This window comes from Hemiscyllium ocellatum, chromosome 30 (genome assembly GCF_020745735.1).
Source record: "Hemiscyllium ocellatum isolate sHemOce1 chromosome 30, sHemOce1.pat.X.cur, whole genome shotgun sequence".
Classification (NCBI taxonomy): Eukaryota; Metazoa; Chordata; class Chondrichthyes; order Orectolobiformes; family Hemiscylliidae; genus Hemiscyllium; species Hemiscyllium ocellatum.
The window spans coordinates 32,715,044-32,741,610 of record NC_083430.1 but is presented as its reverse complement, the minus strand read 5'-3'; the positions used below and the strand labels follow the sequence as shown (position 1 = coordinate 32,741,610).

Below are 26,567 nucleotides of genomic sequence, written 5' to 3'. Positions count from 1 at the left end.
GTCTAGAATTCTAAATTATAGTTTATCTTATATCTCAGAATTTATTCCAGTACTTTTCCAATGACAAAAATTGCACTGACTAATTATTCAGTCTATTCCTTGACCACTTTTTAAATAGTCCTTCAAGCTTTCAGCATCGCACCCCAGTGGGGATTGGAAAACTAGGGTCATAGTATCTATTTCCTCTCTGGCTTTTTCTAACAGCCTGGGATACATTTTATCTAGATCTGGTGGCTTATCCACTTGTTAAGGATGCTAATCTTTAATATTTCTCATTCTCTATGTTTATCACATTTCTTCATTCACAGACTTCGTCAACTGCAGTGTTGGCATCATCCTTCGTTTTTTGTTTGAAGGCTGAAGCATTTTTTGAAAAGAAATACCCATATCTACTGACTCTACATGTTGGTCTTTTATGAGCCCTACTCTTTTCTTAGCTTTTCTCTTGCTCTTAGTGCATTGATTTTACTTAGCAATATTCATTCATGCCCTTTCTTTACCACCTTAAATATCTTATTGATTTCACCCCTGTATTTTCTCCATATTCAACTTGCTGCAGTACTGAGTTCTTGACATCTGGCATCAGCTTTCCTTTTCTTCCTTAATTCACCTTGCATGCTCCTTGCTATCTAGGGAGTTTCACAGGCCACTGCACTCCAATGCGAGGAGCATCAAACTGCTAGCTTGCATAAATTGTTTTCCTTTTTATGACATCAAACTTCCATTTTTAAAAATAAGGCATTTTTCCTTAGCTACAGTGCACCCCGCTGATTGTGAAATGGTATTACTACCTTTTACAGTCTTCTATTTTCTTTCCCCTATCTCTCCTGGTTGTATTGACGTGTACGGCGTTGTTCTGACACTGAAACACAGTCAAAGCAAATCAACTCAATTTCCTTACATTTGAACACCCTAAATAAAATACTCAATGACTCTCAAAATTGCTCTAATGGCTCCCAATCAGATTTTTAAAAATAACCCATACCAGATTTTCTGCATCACACATACCAGATACCAAGTTTCTAGTTTAAACAAAAGCATTAACAATTTATTAATAATGCAGTAACAGAGCGAAGTTAAACCACAAGTTAATTTAATTAGTGTCAATGATTTAATCTTTATTGATTCTAGTCTCTTCCATTTCTCAAAGACATAGAGACAAACACACATGGGGGTCTAGAGTGGTGCTGAAAAAGCACAGCAGTTCAGGCAGCATCCGAGAAGCAGTAAAATCGACGTTTTGGGCAAAAGCCCTTCATCAGGAAACATCGATTTTACTGCTCCTAGGATGCTGCCTGAACTGCTGTGCTTTTACAGCATCACTCTAATCTAGACTCTGGTTTCCATCATCTGCAGTCATTGTTTTTACCTAGACAAACACACATGGTTAAGGGATAAATCAAAAGACAAAATGAGATGTAACTGGCTGGTGCATTTGAGCAGACTGCACAATTCATAAATTATAGGCATGTGGGATTGTCTCTTGTTTGGTTTCTGAAATCACCACTGCATGCAACTAGCTGCAATTAGGTTCTGAGGAATATTCACTTAATACTTAGGTTTGGAGAATAAAATCTGGAGTTCTAACAAAGGATGGAGGCCAACCAGGCAGCAATCAAACATCCATCCTTTCATAGGCACAACCCTTCTGATTTAAATACAATTCAAAACAAGTTGGAAACCTTGGTTTCTGTTTGTTAGACTGGTCTTCTCCCTATGAGGATATGGTTAACATTCAACGTCTGCTTGTGTGTAATGTAATTCTGCAACTGAAAGGTCTAGAATATTCTTTGAACAAGAATCAACCTGCAGCTGACTTCCAAGTCTGGTGTCATAAACGAATATCTGTTTGTTTTAAAGTTCACCTTCAACTCCTCAGATCCAAACCAGAATTGAAAAATCAGTGAGGGTTCTAACAGTGCAGAATACATGTCCTCTGATCAGCTGGCTATTCTTCATGAAAGCAAAATATTACCTATCCTGAACATCTGAAACAAACACTGTGGGAGAATCTCTGGAGAGAAAAACAGAATTAATGATTCAAATATTGTATGATTCTTCTTTGGAACGCTCTTAATTCTGAAGAAGTCATATAAAACACTCCATGTCACATCTGTTTCTCTCTCCACAAATGCTGGTAGATCTGCTGAGTTTCTCCAGCACTCTGTTTAATTCAACAATTCTTCACAAATTAGTTAAGGTGGCCTCTTGATAGATTCCATTTCTGTCCACTGCAGAGAATTTTATTTGCAGCCTGCAGGAGTCACTGCATAGTTGTCTGGATTGGCTACCAATGTGAATTTTTGCCCACCCTTCATCAATTGCCTTTTCTAAACCACTGCCCTGAGCAGCTTACCACAGTTTTTGATACCAGAGTACAGTAATTTATATACATTACATTTTAATGTTATTTTGCATGCTATTGATTATCTTTCTTTAAAACAAATGGCTTATGTGCAGTTTCATAGTGTGAAAAGATTAGTTCTGTTTTTTAAAATATGTTGCTTTTGTGTCGAGTGATAGCAATCTGAAAATGCTTCACTTGCCAGTTTCAAAATTTATCCACACTCACTATATTTTCATTCTGGTTTTCTATCCCCACTTGTCTCTTTACTATTTTTGTCTGCCTTTCGACTATTCCTAATAACATAGTCCATAATTCTACAATCATATAGGCATAGATGTACAGCATGGAAATAGACCCTTCGGTCCAACCCGTCCATGCTGACTAGATATCCCAACCCAATCTAGTTCCACCTGCCAGCACCCGGCCTACATCCATCCCAACCCCTGCTATTCATATACCCATCCAAATGCCTTTGAAATGTTGCAATTGTACCAACCTCCTCCACTTCCTCTGGCAGCCCAAACACGTACCACTTTCTGTGAAAAAATTGCTCCTTAGGACCCTTTTTTACATGTCTCCCCTCTCACCCTAAACCTATGCCCTCTAATTCTGCACTCCATACCCCAGGGAAAAGATTTATGCCCCTCATAATTTTGTAAACCTCTAAGGTCATCCCTCAGCCTCTGATGCTCCAGGGAAAACAGCCCCAGCCTGTTCAGCCCCTCCCTATAGCTCAAATCCTCTAACCCCGGCAACATCCTTGTCAATCTTTTCTGAACCCTTTCAAGTTTCACAACATCTTTCCGATAGGAAGGAGACCAAAATTGCACGCAATATTCCAACCGTGGCCTAACCAATGTCCTGTACAGCTGCAACATGACCCCCCAACTCCTGTACTCAATACTCGGACCAATAAAGGAAAGCATACCAAACGCCGCCTTCACTATTCTATCTCCCTGTGACTCCACTTTCAAGGAGCTATGAACCTGTACTCCAAGGTCTCTTTGTTCAGCAACACTCTCTAGGACCTTTATCATTAAGTATATAAGTCCTGCTAAGATTTGCTTTCCCAAAATGCTGCACCTCGCATTTATCTGAATTAAACTCCATCTGCTACTTCTCAGCCCATTGGCCCATCTGATCAAGATCCTGTTGTAATCTGAGGTAAACTTCTTTGCTGTCCACTACACCTCCAATTTTCGTGTCACCTGCAAACTTACTACTGTACCTCTTATGCTCGCATCCAAATCATTTATGTAAATGACAAAAAGTAGAGGACCCAGCACCGATCCTTGTGGCACTCCACTGGTCACAGGCCTCCAGTCTGAAAAACAACCCTCGACCGCCACCCTCTGTCTTCTTCCTTTGAACCAGTTCTGTATCCAAATTGCACAGTTAAAATGTTCACCCCAAGTTGCCTTCTGTTAACTTGCTACATTATAAAAACTATTTTCTGCTGGAATGAGCTGCCAGAGAAAGTGGTGACAGTTGGTACAATTGTAACATTTAAAAGGCATTTGGATGGGTATATGAATAGGAAGGGTTTGGAGGGATATGGGCCAGGTGCTGGCTGGTGGGACCAGATTGGGTTGGGATGTCTGGTCAGCATGGATGAGTTGGACTGAAGGGGGTGTTTCCATGTTGTACATCTCTATGACTCTATGATTCACAGTGAATCATCATCTACCGTGAATAATTATATAGCATATTGAAACTAATCACAGTATATGTACATGTATACAGTGGGACGAAACTGTCTTGTTGTAGCATGGCAATCAATTTCTAATAAATTATCTGGATAAATAGTGAATACCCTGCATATGAATGTATTTATTGAATAAAATTAACTTTTTTATTCAAATTTTTACATTCTTAATTGTAACCCTACATGTATTGAGAAATCTAGCAAGAATAATGAAATGGGATTTTAAAACTCAATATCAGGAATTTCTTTCTAAATGTCAAATCGCTGACATTAATACCCCTTCTATTTTTTTTTCTTTGAAAACTGCTCTTAGAGTTCACCAAAATGTTGCTTCTACAAGTCTGTACCATTGGCAATTGATATACAAACCCAAGTACCATCAAATTATTCCAGTTGGCCTTTTTAATTGTTTCCTTTGCTTGAATTGCAAGACAGCATTCCTGAAGATTCAGTAAGTAATGGCAAATTATACTGGGTCAAAAAGCCGGACATAGCTGAGGCTGAGGATGATATCAACTAGGGTTTCTAGTAAAAAATGAGGTCTGCAGATGCTGGAGATCACAGCTGCAAATGTGTTGCTGGTCAAAGCACAGCAGGCCAGGCAGCATCTCAGGAATAGAGAATTCGACGTTTCGAGCATAAGCCCTTCATCAGGAATAAGAGAGAGAGAGCCAAGCAGGCTAAGATAAAAGGTAGGGAGGAGGGACTAGGGGGAGGGGCGATGGAGGTGGGATAGGTGGAAGGAGGTCAAGGTGAGGGTGATAGGCCGGAGTGGGGTGGGGGCGGAGAGGTCAGGAAGAGGATTGCAGATTAGGAGGGCGGTGCTGAGTTAGAGGAAACCGACTGAGACAAGGTGGGGGGAGGGGAGATGAGGAAACTGGAGAAATCTGAATTCATACCTTGTGGTTGGAGGGTTCCCAGGCAGAAGATGAGGCGCTCCTCCTCCAGCCGTCGTGTAGTTGTGTTCTGCCGGTGGAGGAGTCCAAGGACCTGCATGTCCTCGGTGGAGTGGGAGGGAGAGTTAAAGTGTTTCCTCTAACTCAGCACCGCCCTCCTAATCTGCAATCCTCTTCCTGACCTCTCCGCCCCCACCCCACTCTGGCCTATCACCCTCACCTTGACCTCCTTCCACCTATCCCACCTCCATCGCCCCTCCCCCTAGTCCCTCCTCCCTACCTTTTATCTTAGCCTGCTTGGCTCTCTCTCTCTTATTCCTGATGAAGGGCTTATGCTCAAAACGTCGAATTCTCTATTCCTGAGATGCTGCCTGGCCTGCTGTGCTTTGACCAGCAACACATTTGCAGCAGGGTTTCTAGTAACTCTGTGCTATTTTATGCTGAAAGGTCTAATATTTACATGCGGTTTGAATAGCTGGCTAACACATGTTGCCTAGGCACTCAGAATTGCCAGCTGGATGCAAAATTGGCTTGACAGAAGGGAACAGAAGGTGGTGGTGGAGGATTCTTATTTGGACTGGAAGCCTGTGACCAGTGATGTTCCGCAGGGATCCGTGCTGTGTACACTATTGTTTGTCATTTTACATAAACAATTTCGATGAGAATTTGGAAAGCAAGGTTGGCAAGTTTGTGGATGACACCAAAATTGGTGGTGTAGTGGACAGTGAAGAAGGTTGTCTAAGATGACAAAGGGACCTTGATCAATTGGGCCAGTGATGAGTGACAGGTGGAGTTTAATTTGGATAAATGTGAGGTATTGAATTTTGGTAAAAGTATCAAGGGCTGGACTTGCATAGTTAATGGAAGGGACCTGTGTAGTGTTGTCGAACAGAGAGACCTAGGTGTTCAGGAATATTGTTCTTTAAAAATGGCATCGCAGGTACACAGGTTGGTTAAGAAGGCTTTTAGCATATGCTGGCCTTCGTTGCTGAGACCATTGAGTATAGGAATTGGAAGGTCATGTTGAAGTTGTGCAGGACGTTGCTGAGGTTACTTTTGGAGTACTTTGGAAGGATGTTATTAAATTGGAAACATTTTATCAGGATGTTGCCAGGACTAGAGGGTCAGAGTTATAAGGAGATACTAGATAGGCTAGGACTTTTTCATTGGATGGTAGGGGGCTGACCTTTATGGAGGTTTGTAAAATCATACGGGGCATAGAGAAAGTGAATACCCAAGGTCTTTTTCCTTGGGTAGGGAAGTCAAAAACTAGAGTGCATGATTTTAAGGTGAGAGGAGAAAGCTTTAAAAGGGGCCTGAGGGGCAGTGTTTTCACAGGGGATGGTTCATACGTGGAATGAACTGCCAGAGGAAGTGGTACATGCAGGTACAGTTACATTATCTAAAAGACATTTGGATAGGTAAAAGAATAAAAGGTTAAGAGAGATATAGGCCAAATGCAGGCAAATGGCAGTAGTTTGGTTTTGGAAACTTGACCGGCATGGATGAGTTGGACTGAAGAGTCTGTTGCCATGCTGTATAATTCTAGGATTTGTAATTGCTATGTGTGGTGTACTAATCTACATCCAGTGCCTGTGCAGTATTGAATTACAGCAAGTCTTTACCTCAAAAAAAAGTATGGGGAAAACTGAAGTGGGAATGTCTTTTAAAAATAATGAGGCATCACAAAAGCTACAGACTGGGAATAAGAGGTAGAAATGTAGAAGCACTATATTTAATATCTTGGACATCTTCAGATTTGGGTAGCTAAATGTGTTTCACCATCACTGACAAATTAGAAAATGTACTTTATTTGATAAATGATACTGAGATTTAATTTGATGGTGATTGGTGTACCTTCTAAGAATATGAAACAAACTTGGAAATTAAGTCACGGCAGTTTCTACAGAAATGTTATCACTCATTGTCTTATACAAGTGTCAACAATAAAGGAGTCTTAAAAATTAACATCCTGTTGTTTTATTTTTCATGAAGGAGGAGGAGGAGAAGGAAGTCAGACACCATCAACAGAGGTGCCACCTGAATCGACAGAAACTCCAGAGCTAAAAGATGCATCATAACGTGTTGAGGAAAGACATTTATAATACAGACTGTGTCAGTAAAGCTTTAAATCAAATGACCTGAAAGTCATCGGGGTTCCTTGATTCTGTCACGTTCACCTCAGTCTGCAAGGTCAAAACAGAAGAAAAGGTGTGGAGAAAATTTACTGAACAAGATAAGATAAATCGCCATCGTGACTTGGAAAAGAAGTCCGGAAAACTTTAATATCAAATTCGGAAGATAATCTCCCAAATTTAACATTTAATGAACTATCACGTGGATTGAATCCCAGTGGTGATAGAAATGACTGTTTTACAGTTAATTGCTAGCAATCCCTCACTGTGACTGCTGATGTAAACCATTATAGTCTATCAATGCAGTGAAGATACATAGCAGAAATATTGATTATTTGTATAGGAATCTGTTTTAGAATCACCAAATCCCAATTTATGGACTTTTCTAGCTTCAGTCACTAAACACATTTTAAAAGTCTGCATCTTACTTGATAAACATTTTGTCTTTATTCTTAATACAGTCCATTTTGTACGCTTGTGCGCAAGTTGACTTCAAATATTCGAGTTCAATTTTTGAGCAGCTTTGAGCAAGGATTTAATTGGGTCAAAATTGTGTTATTTGTATGAAATTTGTATAATTCAAAGAACTGCAACCTGTTTTGAAACCAGTGCTTGAATTTTAACTCTGGTTTTGGTTATTTGTATTTTGCTTGTCAGTTGAATGTTGCAGTTTACACAGGCCTCCATTCCCATGGTCTGTTGTTAACTGATATATCATTAACACACCGTACCTTTTAATCAACTCTACTTCCTTCTTTCAACCCAGTATTTGAGGAAAAATAATAAGTGATAGAGCTCCTAACATTGTGGAAATGTCAGCAGTGAAATCTAGGATCAAAATTGAGACATCATAAAACCATTTAAACACATGAGTTATAGTTACTAGGAGTGAAATACATAAAATAGGCTCAATTTCTGAATCAAGGGGAATGTATTTTGTTTGTGGTGAGTTAGTTTTTTTTCTAATATAGTTAATTGCATATATGTGTACTGCTCCAACAGTGAGATTGTTCATAGCTTTGGGAACATAAATTAGGTTAGTTTTTTTTCATAACCCAGCATTTCACAGCTCTGAACCTGGTAAAGAACTATTCTGAATCAGTGGGTGACGTTATCACAAAGTGAGCTGAAACATGCCAGAATGTTAACCTTTTTCAGATTTCAAGGTTTCAAACTGCAAGGTTTTCTCTCAAAGCATGCTGGAGCGTGAAATAATGTCATGACAGTCAGCTGTACATACTGTGGTATTCACAAACTGGTTTGCAGTGATGGAATTTTATGGAAGCATCCCAAATGGGTATATCTAAAGGTCCTGGATATGTCACAATAGACTTCATCCCTCGAAAATATCCAGTTGTTAAAGGTTCTTTGTTTTGATGCTCTGACCCAAGTGGAGTAATGCCTTAAGAGGTTGAACCTCTGATGCATTACAATTTAATCATGGGCTGCAGATATAATATCCTATAAAAGATGGGCTTGGATAAGAAGCTAACTATACCCCAAGTACAAGGTAATTCGTCATATTGAACTATGTAGCCACTGCACTTTTCAATCTCATATCTTGCACATTGTCAGTTGGATAAGTTTGTGCCTATAATAACAGGAGCTGATAGTTTAGAATAGAACAACCTGTGTTAAGTACTGTTGGTGCTTTTATCTTCTGTCCAGTATCTTGTGTATGAATGATTATATACTGTACAAATTGTAAATTAATCTCTAAATTGCATATAACTTCATATGAAATCCCTTAGGTGTCCTGTGGTATGTTGTATAAAATGCCAATTTGTAAAGTTTTGTCAGCAGAAGTGAATGGGTGTGAATGGTTAAATGGCAAAATGTAGCATATTTTGACCACGTTACACTTGCTAAGACATACATCCATATGTTTTTAAAAATCCTGGAATGTCTCTAATTAAAATAACCATAAATTGCAATACGTATTCCACTAACAAGTGTTTCTAACCAATTACAGTACAAATACAAAAGGGGAAAGGTGATTATTTTCCTGAACATTTACAGTTACCATTGTTGAATACTGTTGAAAAGTGATAGATATTGCTGAAGCTTTTTGTCTGACATTTCATTAGGTCAAAATTTCAAGTATGTCTAATAATTTATAAATCAGGAAACAAAAGGTGCTCATTGGCTGGTAAGATTGAGTCAGATTGATTTGAGATAGTCATAGACAAAGTAATGACCAACTATTGACTTGCCCAAAACTGCAGAAATTCAAAAAAGGCGCATGCCTGGAAAATATTCTTATTGTTTTCAGAGAACGAGCCTGTGTATATGAATATATTGATTTCAGCAAATGTTGTAGGTCATTTTAACATTAGCTTGACTGACTTGCTGGTCCAGCTAGTAGTACGCTTGGGATGTTTCTGCAACAAGTTTTGGTTCTTGGAGTTTGGACTGGTTGATTACAAACTGTACTCTGCCTTATATGAACAACTAAAGAAACATCTTTATTATGCAATCAGCCATTTACTGGGATGTACAGTCATGTACATGGTATTGCATCAGCACTGAAGTTCATACATGACCGGGGTCAATCGTGGTAGGCAGAACATTATTTTGGACTAAAACAGCCATCCTATTGGTGAAAAATGCCTCACCCATAGCCACTGTTAAGGTGATGCCAGATATGCTTGTTGGAAACAACATACATTCAAAACATGACCTGTTTCTCTCAAACAAAATATGTCAAGCCTTGAATCTTTTTTGCATTACCAGGGAGCTTAGGGGAAACCTATAATTCCTTGTAACTTTCTTGATGATAACATCTTGTGTAATCTGAGTCTACTTGTGAACCAATCAACACCATTTTCAACTTCAGTATAAACTGTTATTGTTTGAAATTTGGCATTCTTGTTTGTCCAGCTGAAAATGTCAAGTTAAATTTTCAGCAACCTGTTCCTCTTTTCAGCAATATTCAAGTTCTATATTAGAAAACAACTTCATTCTCCTTGGTGAGAGTTTTGGGTATGGAGTAATGTAAACCAAATCCCTTTATTATCATTTCACTATTAAATATTAACTCTTTAAAATTCTTAAAACAATTTGTTTAAATATTATCCTAGGTAATGTTTTATATTAATTGATTTGTCAATTATGTGATAATCTACCATTTTATAAACATTTTTGTTCAAAATTTATGATGATTTTGTAAAAGATTCACTGCCTTTGGGACATCTGCTGTTCCACTACAAAATTTTCAAAAGCATCAAAATGGTAGAGACTTCCAGCTGAAAATTTGCCAGGTTGTTCTTGGTTGCTTCAGATAATGCACCTAGCTGAAAACGTAGTACTGCAACATTATCCTTTTTAATGAAAGTGGTTTGAAAGTAATTAAGTGCAGCAAATACTTTGAAGGAATATCAGGATCTTACTGCATGATACTGGACTTTTCATGAGAACATATGGGATCAGACATTGGGCAATTATTTGACTTTAAAATATTGTAGCCCAACATCTAATTCTGCAATCTCAATCTGTCTCCCTGTTTAGAAATAAAAGGTTGCTATTACCCCAAATATCTTCATTCTCTACTAAAGGGCACTGATTCTTTTTCTTTTTTTTTTGCTTATTTCCAATCATTGAGCTTTTTAAAACAGTTACCACTGTACAACTAGAGAGGAAAGGAGAGTGCAAGAACGTCAGGTAAACACAACTTGGTGAATGGCAAATTTAGAAGGAACATCAGAGATTTTCATGGACACTGCTCAACATGTTGTGTGGGAATTGAAAGTACAGAAGTAGCAACTGAAACTCTGCAATCATATGATTACTGCAGTGGCGAGAGGTTGACATTTAATTTTGGATGAAATAAGGTAGACTGAATAGCCTTCATATCCCTAACCACAGACTAATAGAGTGTGACAGGCAGGTCAGACAGCATCTGAGAAGCAGGAGAGTTGATGTTTCAGGCATATGCCCTCCTTCATTCTCGAAGGACTTATGTCTGAATCGTTGACTCTCCTGCTGCTCAGATGCTGCCTGACATGCCGTGCTTTTCCAGCGCCAATCTTTTCGACTCTGACGCTTCTGTATCTGCAGTCCTCACTTTCTCTCCTGCGAAACTTATACTGGTTTGCTTATATGTTACAAAGATTTTAAACTGTTTATGTTCATACCATTTGCTCCTGTGAGGGTGGATGTCAGCAATATCATTTTGTTCAAAGTTTAAATGTAAAATTTTGTAAAGATTCACTGTCTTTTTGGAAATCTGCTGTTGCATTGCAAAATTGTCCAGCATCAAAATGGTGACGAACATTTGCCAGATTTTCAGCTAAATGCAGCCAGAATACTTTAAAAAGGATGGTATTGTCGTATTACAATGAAAATTATTCTAAAACAATTGAGTGCGGCAAATACTTTGAAGGAATTAAGGGCTATTACTGTGACCTAGGACTTTTAGTGAGAATGTGCTGATAGAGATCAGAAGTCAGTAAGTTATTTGGGGTTACAATGTTGTAGCCCAACATCTAGTTCTGTGTTCTGAATCTGTCAACATCTTGGGGTTTACCATTGACCAGCCTTATAAATACTGTGTGAGAGCAGGTTAGAGACAGGGAACTTTGTGGTGGGTATCTTGTGTCTTAACTCTTAAGAGCCTGTCCACCATCTACAGGACACATGCCTGGGGTGTAATAGAATATGATGATGTCTTCCAACGTATCCTACAGGTTTAATTATCATATCTCCACGAATGGTAAATTGGTGGAATAGATCTTAATCATTATTAAATATTTACTGAAAGCAAGAAGTGAAAATCTTAGTGTTTTTTTTATTTTTGAAGATGGATAATGTCTCCTGCAAAGGTGATAAAGATGAAAATTAAATCTTTGTTGCTGGAGTTAAAGATGCAATCAGCATTTTGAATCATTGTGTTTTGTAAAAAAATTAGATATCCTTACTATTTATTGTGCCTGAAAATTCCAGCTTGTGCCACTGTACTATCAGATATACAGCAAGGTGCAGTTCTACTTGTCGATCTGCCCTGGTGTTTAATCTCACTGTCTCTGAATTCTCCCTGGAATTCCTTCCCTCACCAGCCATACTACTTAGTTTCTGTACTGACTCTAGTATGAGGTTGTAATTATAAGATTATGATGGTAATTCCAGTTTTAAAACAAAGTGAACAAAGCAATTTACAGAATATAATTATTTTTGCAGAACAGAGACTGAATTATGTTTACAGTTTTGCAAAACCTCCCACCTAATCTCATTTCACCAAAGACTATACTTGATTTTGCTGCCTTCTGCACAATGGCATGAGAAAATATTTTAAACCACACATCACCAGGTTATAGTCTAACAAGTTTGGAAGCACTAGCTTTTGGAGCATTGCTCCTTCAGGTGGTTGTAGAGAGTAAGACCATAAGAGAGAATTTATAGCGAAAGATTACAGGGTCATGTAACTGAAATGATATATTGAACAACTCTGGATTGTTGAAGTCTTTCATCTTTCAGAATCGATTGCAGGTTTTCATTCATAAAAGTTGTTCTGAGATTTACATATTAAAGTAACCTCCTTGAGATAACAAAAGGTGACTTCTCAGCTTAGACAATGCATTAAAGGTGTGAGGTTAGTCTGTCTGTCTGTCTGTCTGTCTATCTGTCTATCCCAATCTTGGAGTCAGACTGTGTGTGAGAGAGATAAAACATAGGTGTGGGGGTAATGGAATATAAGCCTGTGAGAAGATGTGTGGATGGGTGAGAGTGACACTACAGCTATCTTACAGAAACTCAGTACCCACGGACAAGTCAAACCAGGAAATTTCCTCATCCCAATGAACATTTCAGCACTCTACACCACCATCACCCATGATAACGACATCACTGCAATAGCCTCAGTACTCAATTCCAACAATTGCCAATCGCCGAGCACCATCTGACAACTCATCTTCTTCATCCTTGACAACATTTACACCTTTGACAACCAGTTCTTCATTCAGACACATGGAACAGCCATGGCGATGAAATTTGTATCTCAATATGTAAACATTTTCATGCACAAGCTCGACTTCTTTGCTGCACAGGAACTCCAATCAACACCATACATCAGATGCACTGGCGATATTTTCTTCCTCCGGACCCATGGTGAGGAGTCACTGAAATAAATAGAAGGTGACGTCAATGAGCTTCATTCCACCATCAAACTTATCATGGACTACTCTTTAGTGTCTAATGTGCATGTGCATCTCCAATTTGGATGGGTACCTCCTTACCCAATCGCAAACCCACAGAGAACCTAACGATGCTTACACTTTTCTAGCTTCCACCTTAAACATTAAAAACAGCCATCCCTTACAGATAAGCCCTAAGCATACACAGGATATGTTCAGATGAGGAGGAATGTGACAGACACCTGAAGATGCTCATGGATGCCCTTGTAAGAACAGGGTATGATGCTCAACTCATCGAACACCAGTTCTGACATGTCACAGCGAGAAACCATAGTGACCTCCTCAGGAGGCAGACGTGAGTGGCAACTGTTGGATACTCAGTGTTGTCTAGTATTTTTCGTGAGCCGAAAGTTTACGCTACATTCTTCGCAGCCTGCAACACATTATCAATTAGCTGAACACCTCACCAAGCCTTTCCCTTTGCCTCCGCTTCTCACCTTTAAACAACAGCCAAACCTTAAACAGATCATTGTTCACAGCAAACTGTCCAGCCTTAAGGACAACATCAACCACAACACTGTACAACCGTGTCATGTCAACTACTGCAAGACATGTCAGAGTGTTAACACGGATACTACCATTACATGTGGGGACAGCACCCATCATGTACGCAGCAGGTACTCGTGATTCGGCCAACATTGCAGGCAAGGATGTCCTGAGGCATGGTACTTGGCAAGAGCAAGCAGGCGCTATGACAACAGATCAATGGACACCACACAACAATCACCAGACAAGGGTGTTTCCTCCCAGTTGGGAAACACTTCAGCAGTCAGGGACATTCAGCCTCTGATCTTCGGGTGACCATCCTCTAAGGCACACTTTGGGATAGGCAACAACGCAGAGTGGCCAAGCAGAGGCTGATAGCCAAGTAAAGTACCCATGAAGATGGACTCAACTGGGACCTTGGGTTCATGTCACACTACAGGTGACCCCACTATATTATACACTGTGAATATATATATATATAAATAACTTACCAGGAAAATAAATTGTAGAGTCTGAGTGGGCGTGTCCTCAGCATTCGGAGGTCATGTGGTCCTCTGATGCGTACGCAGAGGATGATCACGTGATGCTCCGAGACGCGGGCACGGTCTCTCGCGCCCCGGAAGTGTGCGAGTCTGCCGTTTCGCGCCTGAAAGGAGGCCGCGTGGTGCTCCTTTTCAGAGACAAAGGAGGGTCACGTGGGATCGGACATCCGGGAATGCGAGGAGGCGGGGAATGGAGTCAGAGCAACAGCCAATTAGAAGACAATTTCACTTGAGTGATGGTATGATGTTTTGTATGGTATAAAAGACTGTGTCAGGGACAGATATACGTCTTTTGTTCTTTCTGAACTGACTGACTGAGTAGTTTGTCAGGGACAGAAAGGTTTAGACCCAGAGCTCTGTATACTTTATCCACTTACCGATAGAATAAAACTAAAAGTGTAAGATTAGATATTTTTCCTATTGCTTTATTTAAAGAGCACGCAGGACTTGGCTCACACATAAAAGATAATAAGTTTGTAGATTGAGCCTAAAGTCCATCAGATGGTGAGCCTGACATGATCCAGACTGAGCGACGTAAACGCGAGAAAAATAGAAACAACGGACACTGACGTCTGGTGATGACAACCAGCGGCGTCGCAAAACAAAAAAAGGTGAGCAGACACCTGTTTATATCGAAGTTCTGCGAATGGAGATACTAAATTGATTGTTGTCACTAGACTGCAAGTGTCCTAGTAATAGTAAGTGGATAAAGTATTGATTTAATACGTACGGGTTTAAAGTCCCATGGGGTTAGAGTCCTCATAAAAGCACCAAGGTACGTATGTGTGAGAAGGTTTAAAGTCCTTTGAGCAGGGTCTCATAAAAGCACTGCTCACGAATTTTGGTTGATAATTGTGTGTTGTAAGTTTTAAAATTACATTGGGAATGTACGGAGGGTAGTAGAAAAGCCAGTGATGTCTCGGAGACAAAGACGGTGGTGTCTCAGTGAGAAAGAGTAGGCAGTAGAAACTTAAAGGTGATAACGAAACTGCTGATAACTTTAACTGTAAGAGTAAGTTGTTTGGGTGTATTTTATACAGATTGATTCACAACCGGATTTGTTTTAATTGGGTTGGGTGCTTGGCTAAATTAAATATAAACCGATTGGTTATTGGACAGGAGGATTTTAAAAAAAACAGAAATACATAAAATGATAGGGAATTTGATAAAGAGTGTGAAGAAAACGGAGGATGTTCTTCTGATTTAGTGTTGTCCGTAAAACAGCAGTGGGGTAAAGTTAGAGGTCAGTTAATTAGTGGGCTTGCAAAGAACAAATAAAAAAAACAGTGATGCAGTAATAGGGGAAGATTTATAAAAGCAGGGCAAAGTCCCTAAAAAAGAGGAGAGGAAGAAATTGTCACCGTTTTTGGGAAAAGCAGAAGAGTAGGTTAGATTAGAAGTAGAAGAGCATGTGAAGGGAAACAAAGGGTCAATACTGGTTGGAAGAAAGTGGACAAAAGAAGCCGAAGAGAGGAGGAGTCAAGGAGTAGCACAGATAGTGAAGTCGAGGAGTCCCACCCGGGGGCGGTCCAAACACGTACCCTGTCATTTTAAAAGGCTCACTTACCATGCATACTGAACAGGGCTTCTCAGGGGTACAGCCTCCATTTGAAAACAGTTATGATTTGTGACGGAGGGAGATATTGCGGCTGCCCATAAAATATCAGCACCAACTGCCTCTAGATTATAAAGGCTCTTTTATGGGGGATGTGTATCAGCCCTTTACCTATACGGATATGAATTGTATTTTGGATAAAATGTCCCCACCCATGGAGGGAGGTGGACCCTGGATGACTAAGTTTTGCCAATACACACTAGGCTTCAAGTTGGCCATGGGTGATTGGAGAGCATTCGTGGGCAAACAATTGAGTATGTGGGAGGTACAGCAGATTGAAGTGTCTGCGGGGACCACCTTAGTACCTGACTCGGACCCGTTTGCGCAGCATGCCAACTGTGTGGGAAGGGCAATGAGGGATAGATTCCCGATTCCACCGGGAGTGATGCACTCACTCACCTTCACAATGAAGGAGGGCGAGAAGATGCTTGCCTTTTTGGCTAGATGTAAAGGCACGTGGACAGATACTGCGGGGAGCCAGCCAGGGTCAGGTCAGCTGCAGACCACGTAATTTAGGAATGCCGTTATGGCAGGGATGCCTAAGGAAGTAAAAGAGGTAATGGAGAGTAATCCTGATATCCAAGGGTGTTCTACAGAACAGTGGGAAAAACATTTGATGCATCATATGAAGCGATATAGGACAAAACAGAATGAAGATAAACAGAGCAATGAGTCAGCACAAGTGCAGTTGCTAAAGTTACAGCTTGATGAGGATAGACGGAAGGTTAATGAGACAAAGAAGGCCTCCCAAAAGACGACTAATCAGCTGGTGCAGCAGCCGTTGCCACAAAATAACCGGCAGAGTCTAGACCTGGCACCTGATTCGATGCCATACTACCCCCTTTTAGGGGGGCAGGCCAAGAGGTGTTCCAGGAGGAATGCGTGGTAGAGGAAGGGGCTGTGGAGGAGTCAGAGGTTAGCCACCAGACACTTGTTTTGAATGTGGCCAACCTGGGCATTGGAGAAGAAAATTGTCCCTGGCTGTGGGGCCCCCAGGGATTGATCTGAGGACAGTATGTCCCCTTAAATCAGCCTCCTAATCTGCCTTTGACATCGCCACTGATCGCATCAGTGGCCGGGTAGACTTTTTATCACCAATATATTTCATCACCTGCATGCCCTGTGAATTTGATGGGACGTGACTTGCTGGAGAGATGCGGGGTCCCAGTTCTGTGCGGACCAGACGGACTCGTAGTGACCTTTCCAATTGGCTATTCTGTTAATTGTTCTATGTCAATGATTCACTCTGGACCCCAAGTGATATTATCACCAGACGCATCACCAATGGCAGAAGGGCAGTGGGCAGATATATACTGGGGACTCCTTGAACCTGAGAAAGGGCAGAATAACGACATACAGTCTTTATATAACCAAGGGCGACCCTGGGTTCAGATACTGCATCACTATGCTCCTCCTGCAGATCCCCTTCATGTGACCCTATATTACGACAGATGACAATAAAATCTATCCGCATGCATTCTATCAACACCTGGAAAGTGCAGTGGGTGTTGTGGAACTAACTCTGGAACAGTTGGAATGGTATGAGATATCTGAAGAAGCTATAGCGCATTTCACATTGGCAGTGCATGCTGAATATCAGGCCAAAGATTTGGGACTCATGTCCAAACGCTTGATAGAGCTAACTGATTGGGTTTGGACTCAGTTACCCGGTTTGCAATATTCACCCTCAGTTGAAGCTTATAGACTTGTGCACAGAACAACTGACAAGGTGTTGCTGGAACATAGGCAGATTGAAAGGTTTCATGGCAGGGAAAAGACGGACCATCCACAGGCTGCAGCAATGCTTGATACACTACCGTGGTCAGCAGGTTCGATGGACGTTGGTTACTGCAAACACGTCGCACCAATCACATTCGAGTTAATAGACCACACTCCGATTTGGCAGAGACAATACCCACACAAACCAGAGGCTGAAGCCGGCATCGCCGACACAATTGAAGGATTGGTAGCAGCAGGGGTGCTAGAACCCTCTCAGTCAGCCTGGAACACTCCTATCTTACCTGTAGAGAAGCAGAATACAGGTAAATATAGGATGGTGCATGATCTTAGACGGATCAACAGTGTCGTTTCTACTCCAACAATTTTGGTCCCAAACCCCTACACTGCGATGTCTGTGCTGACCCCTGACCATAAGTGGTTCTCGTGCATTGATCTGGCTAACGCGTTCTTCTGTTTGCCCCGAGCTGATCATTTCAGGGACATTTTTCATTTACCTATAAAGGCCAACAACTTCATTATACAAGGGTCCCTCAAGAGTTCATTTTGTCACCTGGGGTGTTTAATCAGGTACTGAAACAGCAGCTGAAAAATCTGATGCTCCCAAAGGGGGTGGTATTAATCCGATATGTGGATGACATTCTTATGGCGGCACCCGACCATGTTTCTTGTTTGGCAGCTACAAACTCATCGCTGTTACTCTTGTATAACGTCGGTTTCAACATTTCATGGGCTAAATTACAATGCTGCAGACGAACGGTGTCTTTTTTGGGCAGAGTTATTTCCAGTAAGGGAACAGGTGTGTCTCCATCCCATAGATCCTCCATTCTGCATCATGCCAAACCAGTCACTGTAAAAGACATGCTCTCATTTTCTTGGATTGGCAGGATACAGAAGACAATTTGTTCCCTCATATAGGGAGCTTACTTTCCCTCTAAGGGCCATGGTAAATGAGCAAGGCATGAGAAATTTGTTTGCCCATTTGCAGTGGACCACGGAGGCAGACGACAGTTTTATATCTCTTAAACAGGCCCTAACGCGGGCTGCTGATTTAGCAGTCCCGGATTACAAAGAGCCATTTTTCCTCGATATTTCTGAAAAAGAACACACAATAAATGGTGTTCTTTTCCAGAAAAAAGGGGGTGGCAGGCAGGTGCTGCTGTATGTAAGTGTTACCCTTGATCCAATAGAGGGCGGCAAAGAATCAGCCCAATTGGCTGAACTACAGGCAATGAGTGAAAATTATATCAGAGAATGTAAAACGTGTTCAGAATATAATGTAAAAGCAACAGTGAAACCACAAGAGGGAAAATTTCCTCTCCCAAGAATGCCAGGTCAGGAAAGAGTGATTGACTACACTGACATGGTAGAGAGAGTAAACGAATGCAGGTACCTTTTGGTACCAGTGGATGCATACACTGGTTGGCCAGAAGTGATACCTGCGAAAAAGGAAGATGCGAAGACAGTGATCAAATTTTTGATAAACCAATATATTCCAATGCATGGGTTTCCAAAGAAAGTCAGGTCAGATAATGGCACACATTTTAAGAATAAAGACCTGCAAGAAGTAGAAGTAGCTTTAGGACTGAAACATGCGTTTGGAACGGTGTACCATCCTCAGTCACAGGGAAAAGTGGAGAGAATGAACCAGTCCATAAAGGGAAAAATAGGAAAAGTGTGTGCATAAACGAAGTTAAGCTGGGTGGATGCCCTACCTTTAGCCTTAATGTCTATTAGAAGCTCAGTAAACTCTATTACAGGGTTTACCCCGTACGAGCTAACAACAGGGCAGCAGTTTCCGGGACCAGGAGCTGGAATACAGATGTTAGAGGGAGGAGCCTCAATAAGGTACAAACCTTATTATGATCAACTAACAGCTTTGGTCTCAGCTTTCTCTAAACAGGTCGGATCGGAAAAGGGGGACCTACAGAGCCAGGCGCCATCCACCATAGAGTGGGTCCTGCTGAAGGTGATCAAACGGAAATGGTCGGAGCCACGGTAGACAGGACCTTACAAGGTGGTGGAAAGGACATTTCATGTGGTTCGACTACAAGGGAAAGGAGACACTTGGTACCATTGGAGCCAGTGTGCAATCACAGAACCGCCAACGCAAACTCTAGAACAAATAAGAACAGAAAAAGAGTAGAAGGGCCTTAAACTTTTAATTTCTGTGTAACGAATGTCATGTTTATTTTAGTAACTAGCCCATGTTATCCTAGGCCGTTAAGGTTGGGAGTTTTCACTATTTTATGTGTAAGTGTTATGATACTGTTAATGATGGCATCAACCGCAAGGGACAAACACACAGACGAGGTAGAGAGTCCCAGGAATAAGAGATCAACAGGACAAGAGATGGACAAATGTTAAGGGAGCCGGGTAGACATTAGACATGATAAAGAGTGTGATACAATATACCGATATACCAGTTTGACTTATGTCAAGTAATTGACTGTGGCCAAAATACAGGGAACTTTTGTATCTACACTATCGACTATGACCCATGCCCTTCGTGGGATAATGTAATAACATGGACTGGGGGGACAATGGACACCTAAGAAGTCGTCACCCTCGGATAATAGGTGGGAGGTTAGAGACCATGGGAGCCTGACAAAGGGGCAACTTGACCAATTCTCAGTTAAAAAATCCACTCTTGTTAACCCTGATAAGATTCAACATTAATCCTGGTTTTGAAAAGGTACAGATTTACTGTGGAATTGATGACAGAAGCTTTTATTTTGTAATAGGGGTTCCCCGCGGCGTACCTCATGAATATAAGTTGGTAGACCAGGTAACAACAGGATTGAGAATCTCCCAATCATTAGTGCTTTATTCCCAGTTATGCCGAATAAAAACGTTGATCGAATTAATTATGTACATTACAATGTACTCAGGCTAGCCAATAGAACTAGAGACGCCGTGGCGGGACTCTCTGAACAACTGGCAGGGACCTCATTGATGACAGTACAAAATAGAATGGCCTTAGATATGTTGTTGGCAGAAAAGGGGGGAGTGTGCTCTATGTTTGGAGATCAATGTTGTACGTTCATCCCCAACAATACAGCACCTGATGGCTCGGTAACCAGAGCCCTGGAAGGATTAAGAACTTTGTCTGAAGAAATGCATGAACATTCAGGTATTGACAACCCTCTAGGAGGCATTTTCGATTCCTGGGTAGGGAAATGAAAAGGATTAATTGTGTCTGTGTTTATGTCCCTCGTTGGTATGACTATTGTGTTCGTATTGTGTGGATGTTGTTGTATCCCCTGTATCAGATCTTTGTTGAACAGGGTAATTATTACAGCAATTGAAGGGGAGGCTCCACCGCCCTACCAGATGTCACAGATGGAGGTGGAAACCATGGCACTGGCAAGAGGGGAGGACTATGCGTCGGAGAGCGAATGTGATGCATAAAACTGGTTTGTTGGTCTCATTTTCATGAGACCAAAAGGGGGAGTTGTGAATATATATATATAAAACTTACCAGGAAAAAAAATTGTAGAGTCTGAGGTGGGCGTGTCCTCGGCGTTCGGAGGTCACGTGGTCCTCTGATGCTTTCGAGTGGGTGTGTCCTCGGCGTTCGGAGGTCACGTGGTCCTCTGATTTGTACACAGAGGATGATCACGTGATGCTCCGAGACGTGGGCACGGTCACGTGGTCTCCCTGTTTCTCGTTCCGGAAGAGTGCTGGGAGGTCACGTGATCGGCCGTTTCGCGCCCCAGAAGTGTGCGAGTCTGCGTTTCGCGCCTGAAAGGAGGCCGCGTGGTGCTCCTTTTCAGAGACAAAGGAGGGTCACGTGGGATCGGACATCCGGGAATGCGAGGAGGCGGGGAATGGAGTCAGAGCAACAGCCAATTAGAAGACAATTTCACTTTAGTGATGGTATGATGTTTTGTATGGGATAAAAGACTGTGTCAGGGACAGATATACGTCTTTTGTTCTTTCTGAACTGACTGACTGAGTAGTTTGTCAGGGACAGAAAGGTTTAGACCCAGAGCTCTGTATACTTTATCCACTTACTGATAGAATAAAACTAAAAGTGTAAGATTAGATATTTTTCCTATTGCTTTATTTAAAGAGCACGCAGGACTTGGCTCACACATAAAAGATAATAAGTTTGTAGATTGAGCCTAAAGTCCATCAACACTCTCTCACATATATGCACGCGCACACACACACACTTTTACGTTCTCTCTCGCTCCCGCAGACCCTCCTTCATACACGAACACATTCACAGGCTTATACTCCAACATATCCAGGTATATAGTTTACCAAGCTTGCACACATGCAAACACACTCTCTCTCACGTGCACTGGCACTCACATGCAAACACACATGCTCACTCTCACGCTCTCTCTCTCTCTCACACACACATGCATACTCACAATCTATGGGGTGAATTTGTATTTGCAGATACGTTCTATTTTGCTCAAAAAAATGCACTATCTGAAGGCAGTCAATTCATGTAATATTTTGTAAATTCCAGTTTAGAAATAGAACTAGTCTGACTCAAGTACTTCTAAATAAACCAGTTGGACTATAAGCTGGTGTTGTGATTTTTTAACTTTATCCACTTCAGTCCAACACCGACTCCTCCACATCATGAGAAAACTATATACAGCAATAACTATTTGGTAGTTTCCACCCCTAATAGAGGTTTGCTTACGATCAAACTATTTGATCTGTCTTTCAAGTAGAATTAAGGTAGCCTTTGGAGACCATTGGCAATTGGGAAAGGAGTAAGGCTATTTGTAATATTGTAATATTCCCCGCCCCCTCCCCCCCACCAACACCACCACCTCTGCTTAAAAGTCTGACATTGCCTTTGAATGACATTATCAGCAAAAATGTTGAATCTTGACTCTGAATCTGCTTCACAATTCTTCTTCTCCATAGGCTATTTTTATGGTATTTGGTGACCTCTGCTGGTGAAATTATTGCTAAATATTCTGATCAAGTTACAGTGTTTGTGTTTCCTGTGCAACACCATGTTATAGAAAATCGTTCAATATAAATGATGACGCCTATGGGAAAAACAGGATTGGGTCGAATCACCAAAGAAATTAGTAAAACTCAAAAGAAATATAGTAGTTTGCTAACACAAATGACAGCATAGTCTAAGTAAATCTTTCAATCATAAATTTACCGTATTACTTCATTAAAATATAACACTTTAACACAAATCACTGACTACAGCACTGTACCTTTTGTGAAGCTTTCACCAGAAAGGACGATAGCCAACTGACATAAAATCCAGTTCTCCTCAAGATTCTCCCCCAGTTTGAAATAAAATTCCTTCTAAATGTAGGCTACAATTCCCAGTTTCAAGCTAACTTTCAAGGCTGGCAGAGCAGACTGCATTTGTGTTATAGCTGATTGCACTAAATTTGAATTTTACTGAGCTGGGTTTTGCCATTCAGCTAGTGCCAGGGATGGAATCGTGTAAAAGTGAAATGGAGTTAGTTTTATATTTAAATAAAAAGTTCAAAATTCAGAAATTACGCTAAATAAACGTACATTATAGGAGAACCTTATATATGTATAAACAGTTACTTTTATTGTCTGTTTTTCTATTTTTGTTTCTCATGACTTTTTTATTGTTTGTGCAAACTGAATTATGATTAGCATTCTATAAAGTAGCTCTCAATTATACTTTAAAATACAGACATTCAATTGTTGGGGGTTGGGCAGCAATAAAAAGGGGTATTTGCTTCTATTGCTCTTTTTAAGGCAGTATATGCCAGATCAAAATCTCTTAATAGTTGTATTAACTAATTACTCAAATCAGTTGTCTTTGTCATTTCCTTTGTCCAGCTCACCAGGCCTAACATCCCTTTAAGGTTCCATCCATCCAACTCTGATCTTGTATCCTTTTATACCTTCCCTTTTATTGTACCTCCTGCTCTACTCATTTATGACTCTTGCTTCTTGCTCTCTCACTCCTATTCCTACGAAACTAACAAACTACAAATTACTACATCCAACTTCCCAAGTTGTCTTATATGTTAGCTGATATAGCTAATACCTCTCCTACGGTTCTGTACTCACTTTGTAAAATCTGCTCCTACCATCAACACCTCAAACAATTCTTTATGCCTCCATCATTCTAATCTACTACCTCATCTCTAACCTTCTTTACCTCTCAAATGTTTTTGACATTACTGTCACTTTCCATAGTGCTTTCCCAATTTCTCCCAACTCTTTTTTGAATGCCTTAATCAGTTTACTTCCCCTGATAAGAATCTTGTGACTCTGATAGAGGCAAACTATCTACCTTAATTCATCTGCAGCTTTTTGCATGGATAACCATACTATCCTCTCCTGTGTCTTTCCATTGATCATCTTACATGGTGGGTCTGCAATCTCTTGATACCATTCTTATTTACCTAGTTATAGCCTAAGAATTGCTTTCAATGGCTTCTCCCTGTTCTCATACAACTAACTGTGGTGTGCCCAAGGATATATCCTTGGATCTCCCCTATTTTTCATTTACAAGCATCCCTTGGTGGCAGCTTCCAAAAATACATCAATTTCCATGTGTGTATTGATTAAGCCCAGCTTTACCTCCCACTATGTCCTCTCTCAATTCCAATGTGTAAGACTGTTCATCCAATGTCAGGCACCAGATAAACACATATTTCTTTAAATTAAATATTATGAAAGCTTAAGTCATTATCTTAGGATTCCACCAGAAATTGCATTCCCCCAGCACAAAATCCATCCCTCTCTTTACAACTGGGGCTGAAACTGACTTTTGGCAATCTCACTGTCATATCTGACTTGATAGTTCTCAACTACTTTTCAGTGCCATCACTAATACCACCTATTCTGATCTCCAAACCCCATTATTCTGCTGTTAATTCCAACTTTACTGTTCAAATGGGCTCTTGGCCTAAGTTTGTAAGTTAGCTCACTGTGCTGGAAGGTTTGTCTATTATTTATCTATCTATTATTGCATTTTGGTAAGCTTTAAAGTTGACAGTTTTTTTGTTATTATTGCCGTTGAGTTTTGTTTCAATTCACTCCTCGCCCCAACAATGGTTTTGTGTGCCACTTGCCCAGTTCCCTCATGTAATTAGCATGGACGAGTATTTATAAAATGAAAGGTTATAATTGTGTCACTGAACTAGTCAGCACTAGAGGCTGGCAAAGGAAACATATCATTAATCTTGCAAAATGAAGAGAATGAAAATAAATAATGTCTTACATTGCAGTTTTGATCACACTCCTAATTACAGTTGAAATTTCATGGTAAATCCCTAAAAAGAATGCATTTAAAATTCATAAATTTTATATTGAAGATGCTCAGTCATTTCTGGAATGTTGTTTTAAAAACAATCTGCACATTTCTAACCACATCATTTACATTTATATTTTTTGAGTAACAGAGACTAGCTTGTTTTACATAATTGTATCAAAATTGTGAAGATTTATGTTGTGATTCAATACAGATTGTCTGCTTATTAGTTAGTGCTACATTATCGTGTCACAATAATTTTGATCAATTTCTTCCATTTTTTTTTGAAAATTGAATTCTTGAGAGCTTAGTTATTTGAAGGTAACCAAAAATATGTTTAAAAAAAACACATCATGTTTGAACTGATCTAATTGATTTCCTCTCCAAGCCACTCACCACACCAACATGGAAATTTATCTCTCTTCTTTTAGTATTGCTGGACCAAAATCCTTGGACTCTATCCTTAAAGACAGATGAATCTACCTACATTAAATGACTGCAGCAGTTCAAGAAGGCAGCTCAATATCACATTCTCAAGGGCAAGTAGGGAATGTGCAATAAAGTCTAACCGAGCCAGTTACGCCCACATTCTGTGAATGAATAAAAATAAAACAGAATTTAAGGAATGTTTGAAGAAAACTGAAGTAGAAAGTCAGAAAAGTTTAGGGAGACACTTCTAGAGTTCAGAAATTTGGTAGCTGAAGGCACTGGCATAAATGATTGAGCAATTAAAATTGGGGATGCTCAAGAGGCCAGCAGTACAGAATATAGATATCTTGACCGTAGATATCTTAACTGGAGGAGAAAGCAGGGAAACTGAGGGGCTAAGCTTTGAAGAGATTTGAAAACCAATTATGATCATTTTAAATTGAAGTGTGGTTTAAACAGGAGCCAGCAAACACAAGGATGATTGGGGGAATGCCATTTTGAGCAAATCAGGGCACATGCAAAGCTTTAGATTATCTCAAATTTACAAAGGTAGAACATGGGAACAGGCCAAGAGTCCTTTTTTGAGAAGATCTGTAGCTCAGGTTGATGATAAGTATGTAAGTTAACTTGCTGAGCTGGAAGATTTGTTTTCAGATGTTTCATCACCATTTTCAGTATAATAGGTAACATTTTCAGTATAATTTAAAACAAGCTAGTCTCTGTTACTCAAAAATATAAATGTAAATGATGTGGTTAGAAATGTGCAGATTGTTTTTAAAACAAACATTCCAAAAATGACTGGGCATCTTCAAGTAGATTGTACTTTAGTTGTATTGCGAACACCATGTTTGAAACTCTGGCACACTATTGGTCTCTTTCTTTAAAGAGGGACATAAATGGTGCAGGAAGAGGAGGTTGAAAGGAGAGAGTTCAGGGAGAGATTGGTGGAGGCGTGAGGTTTGAAAAGGTGGAAGAAATGAAAAGGGACAGGTTGGCCAAGAAGGAAGGCGAGATCTAGAGGAGGGCTGAGGAGTGGAGGCAGGAGAAGGAGAATGGATAGAAGGAAGATAAGGGAGGATGATGAGAGGAAGCGTGAGCAGACACAGGAGGGGAATGGGAGGTGTGGAAGGCAGGACGGAGAGAAAAAGGGGAGGAGATGAAAAGTGACTGGAGGAAGGAGAGGAGAGAGATGAAGCGAAGGGTGGAGTGAGTGAGCGGTGGGGAGAATGATTGGATCTTTCGAAAGATGGGGA

The 26,567-nt window shown here is 40.5% G+C and overlaps 1 protein-coding gene across 5 annotated transcripts in view; it reads left to right on the top strand.

The window, feature by feature from the left end:
• pkib (protein kinase (cAMP-dependent, catalytic) inhibitor beta) overlaps positions 1–9,960 on the top strand; it is a 120,455-nt gene extending 110,495 nt beyond the window's left edge. For all 5 annotated transcript variants that reach the window (XM_060847354.1, XM_060847352.1, XM_060847351.1 and 2 more), the window contains one exon: positions 6,944–9,960. In XM_060847354.1, coding sequence (XP_060703337.1) covers positions 6,944–7,029 — 86 coding nt within the window. In that variant the 3' untranslated portion in view covers positions 7,030–9,960. The remainder of the gene's footprint in view (positions 1–6,943) is intronic.
• Positions 9,961–26,567: the final 16,607 nt, after the last annotated feature.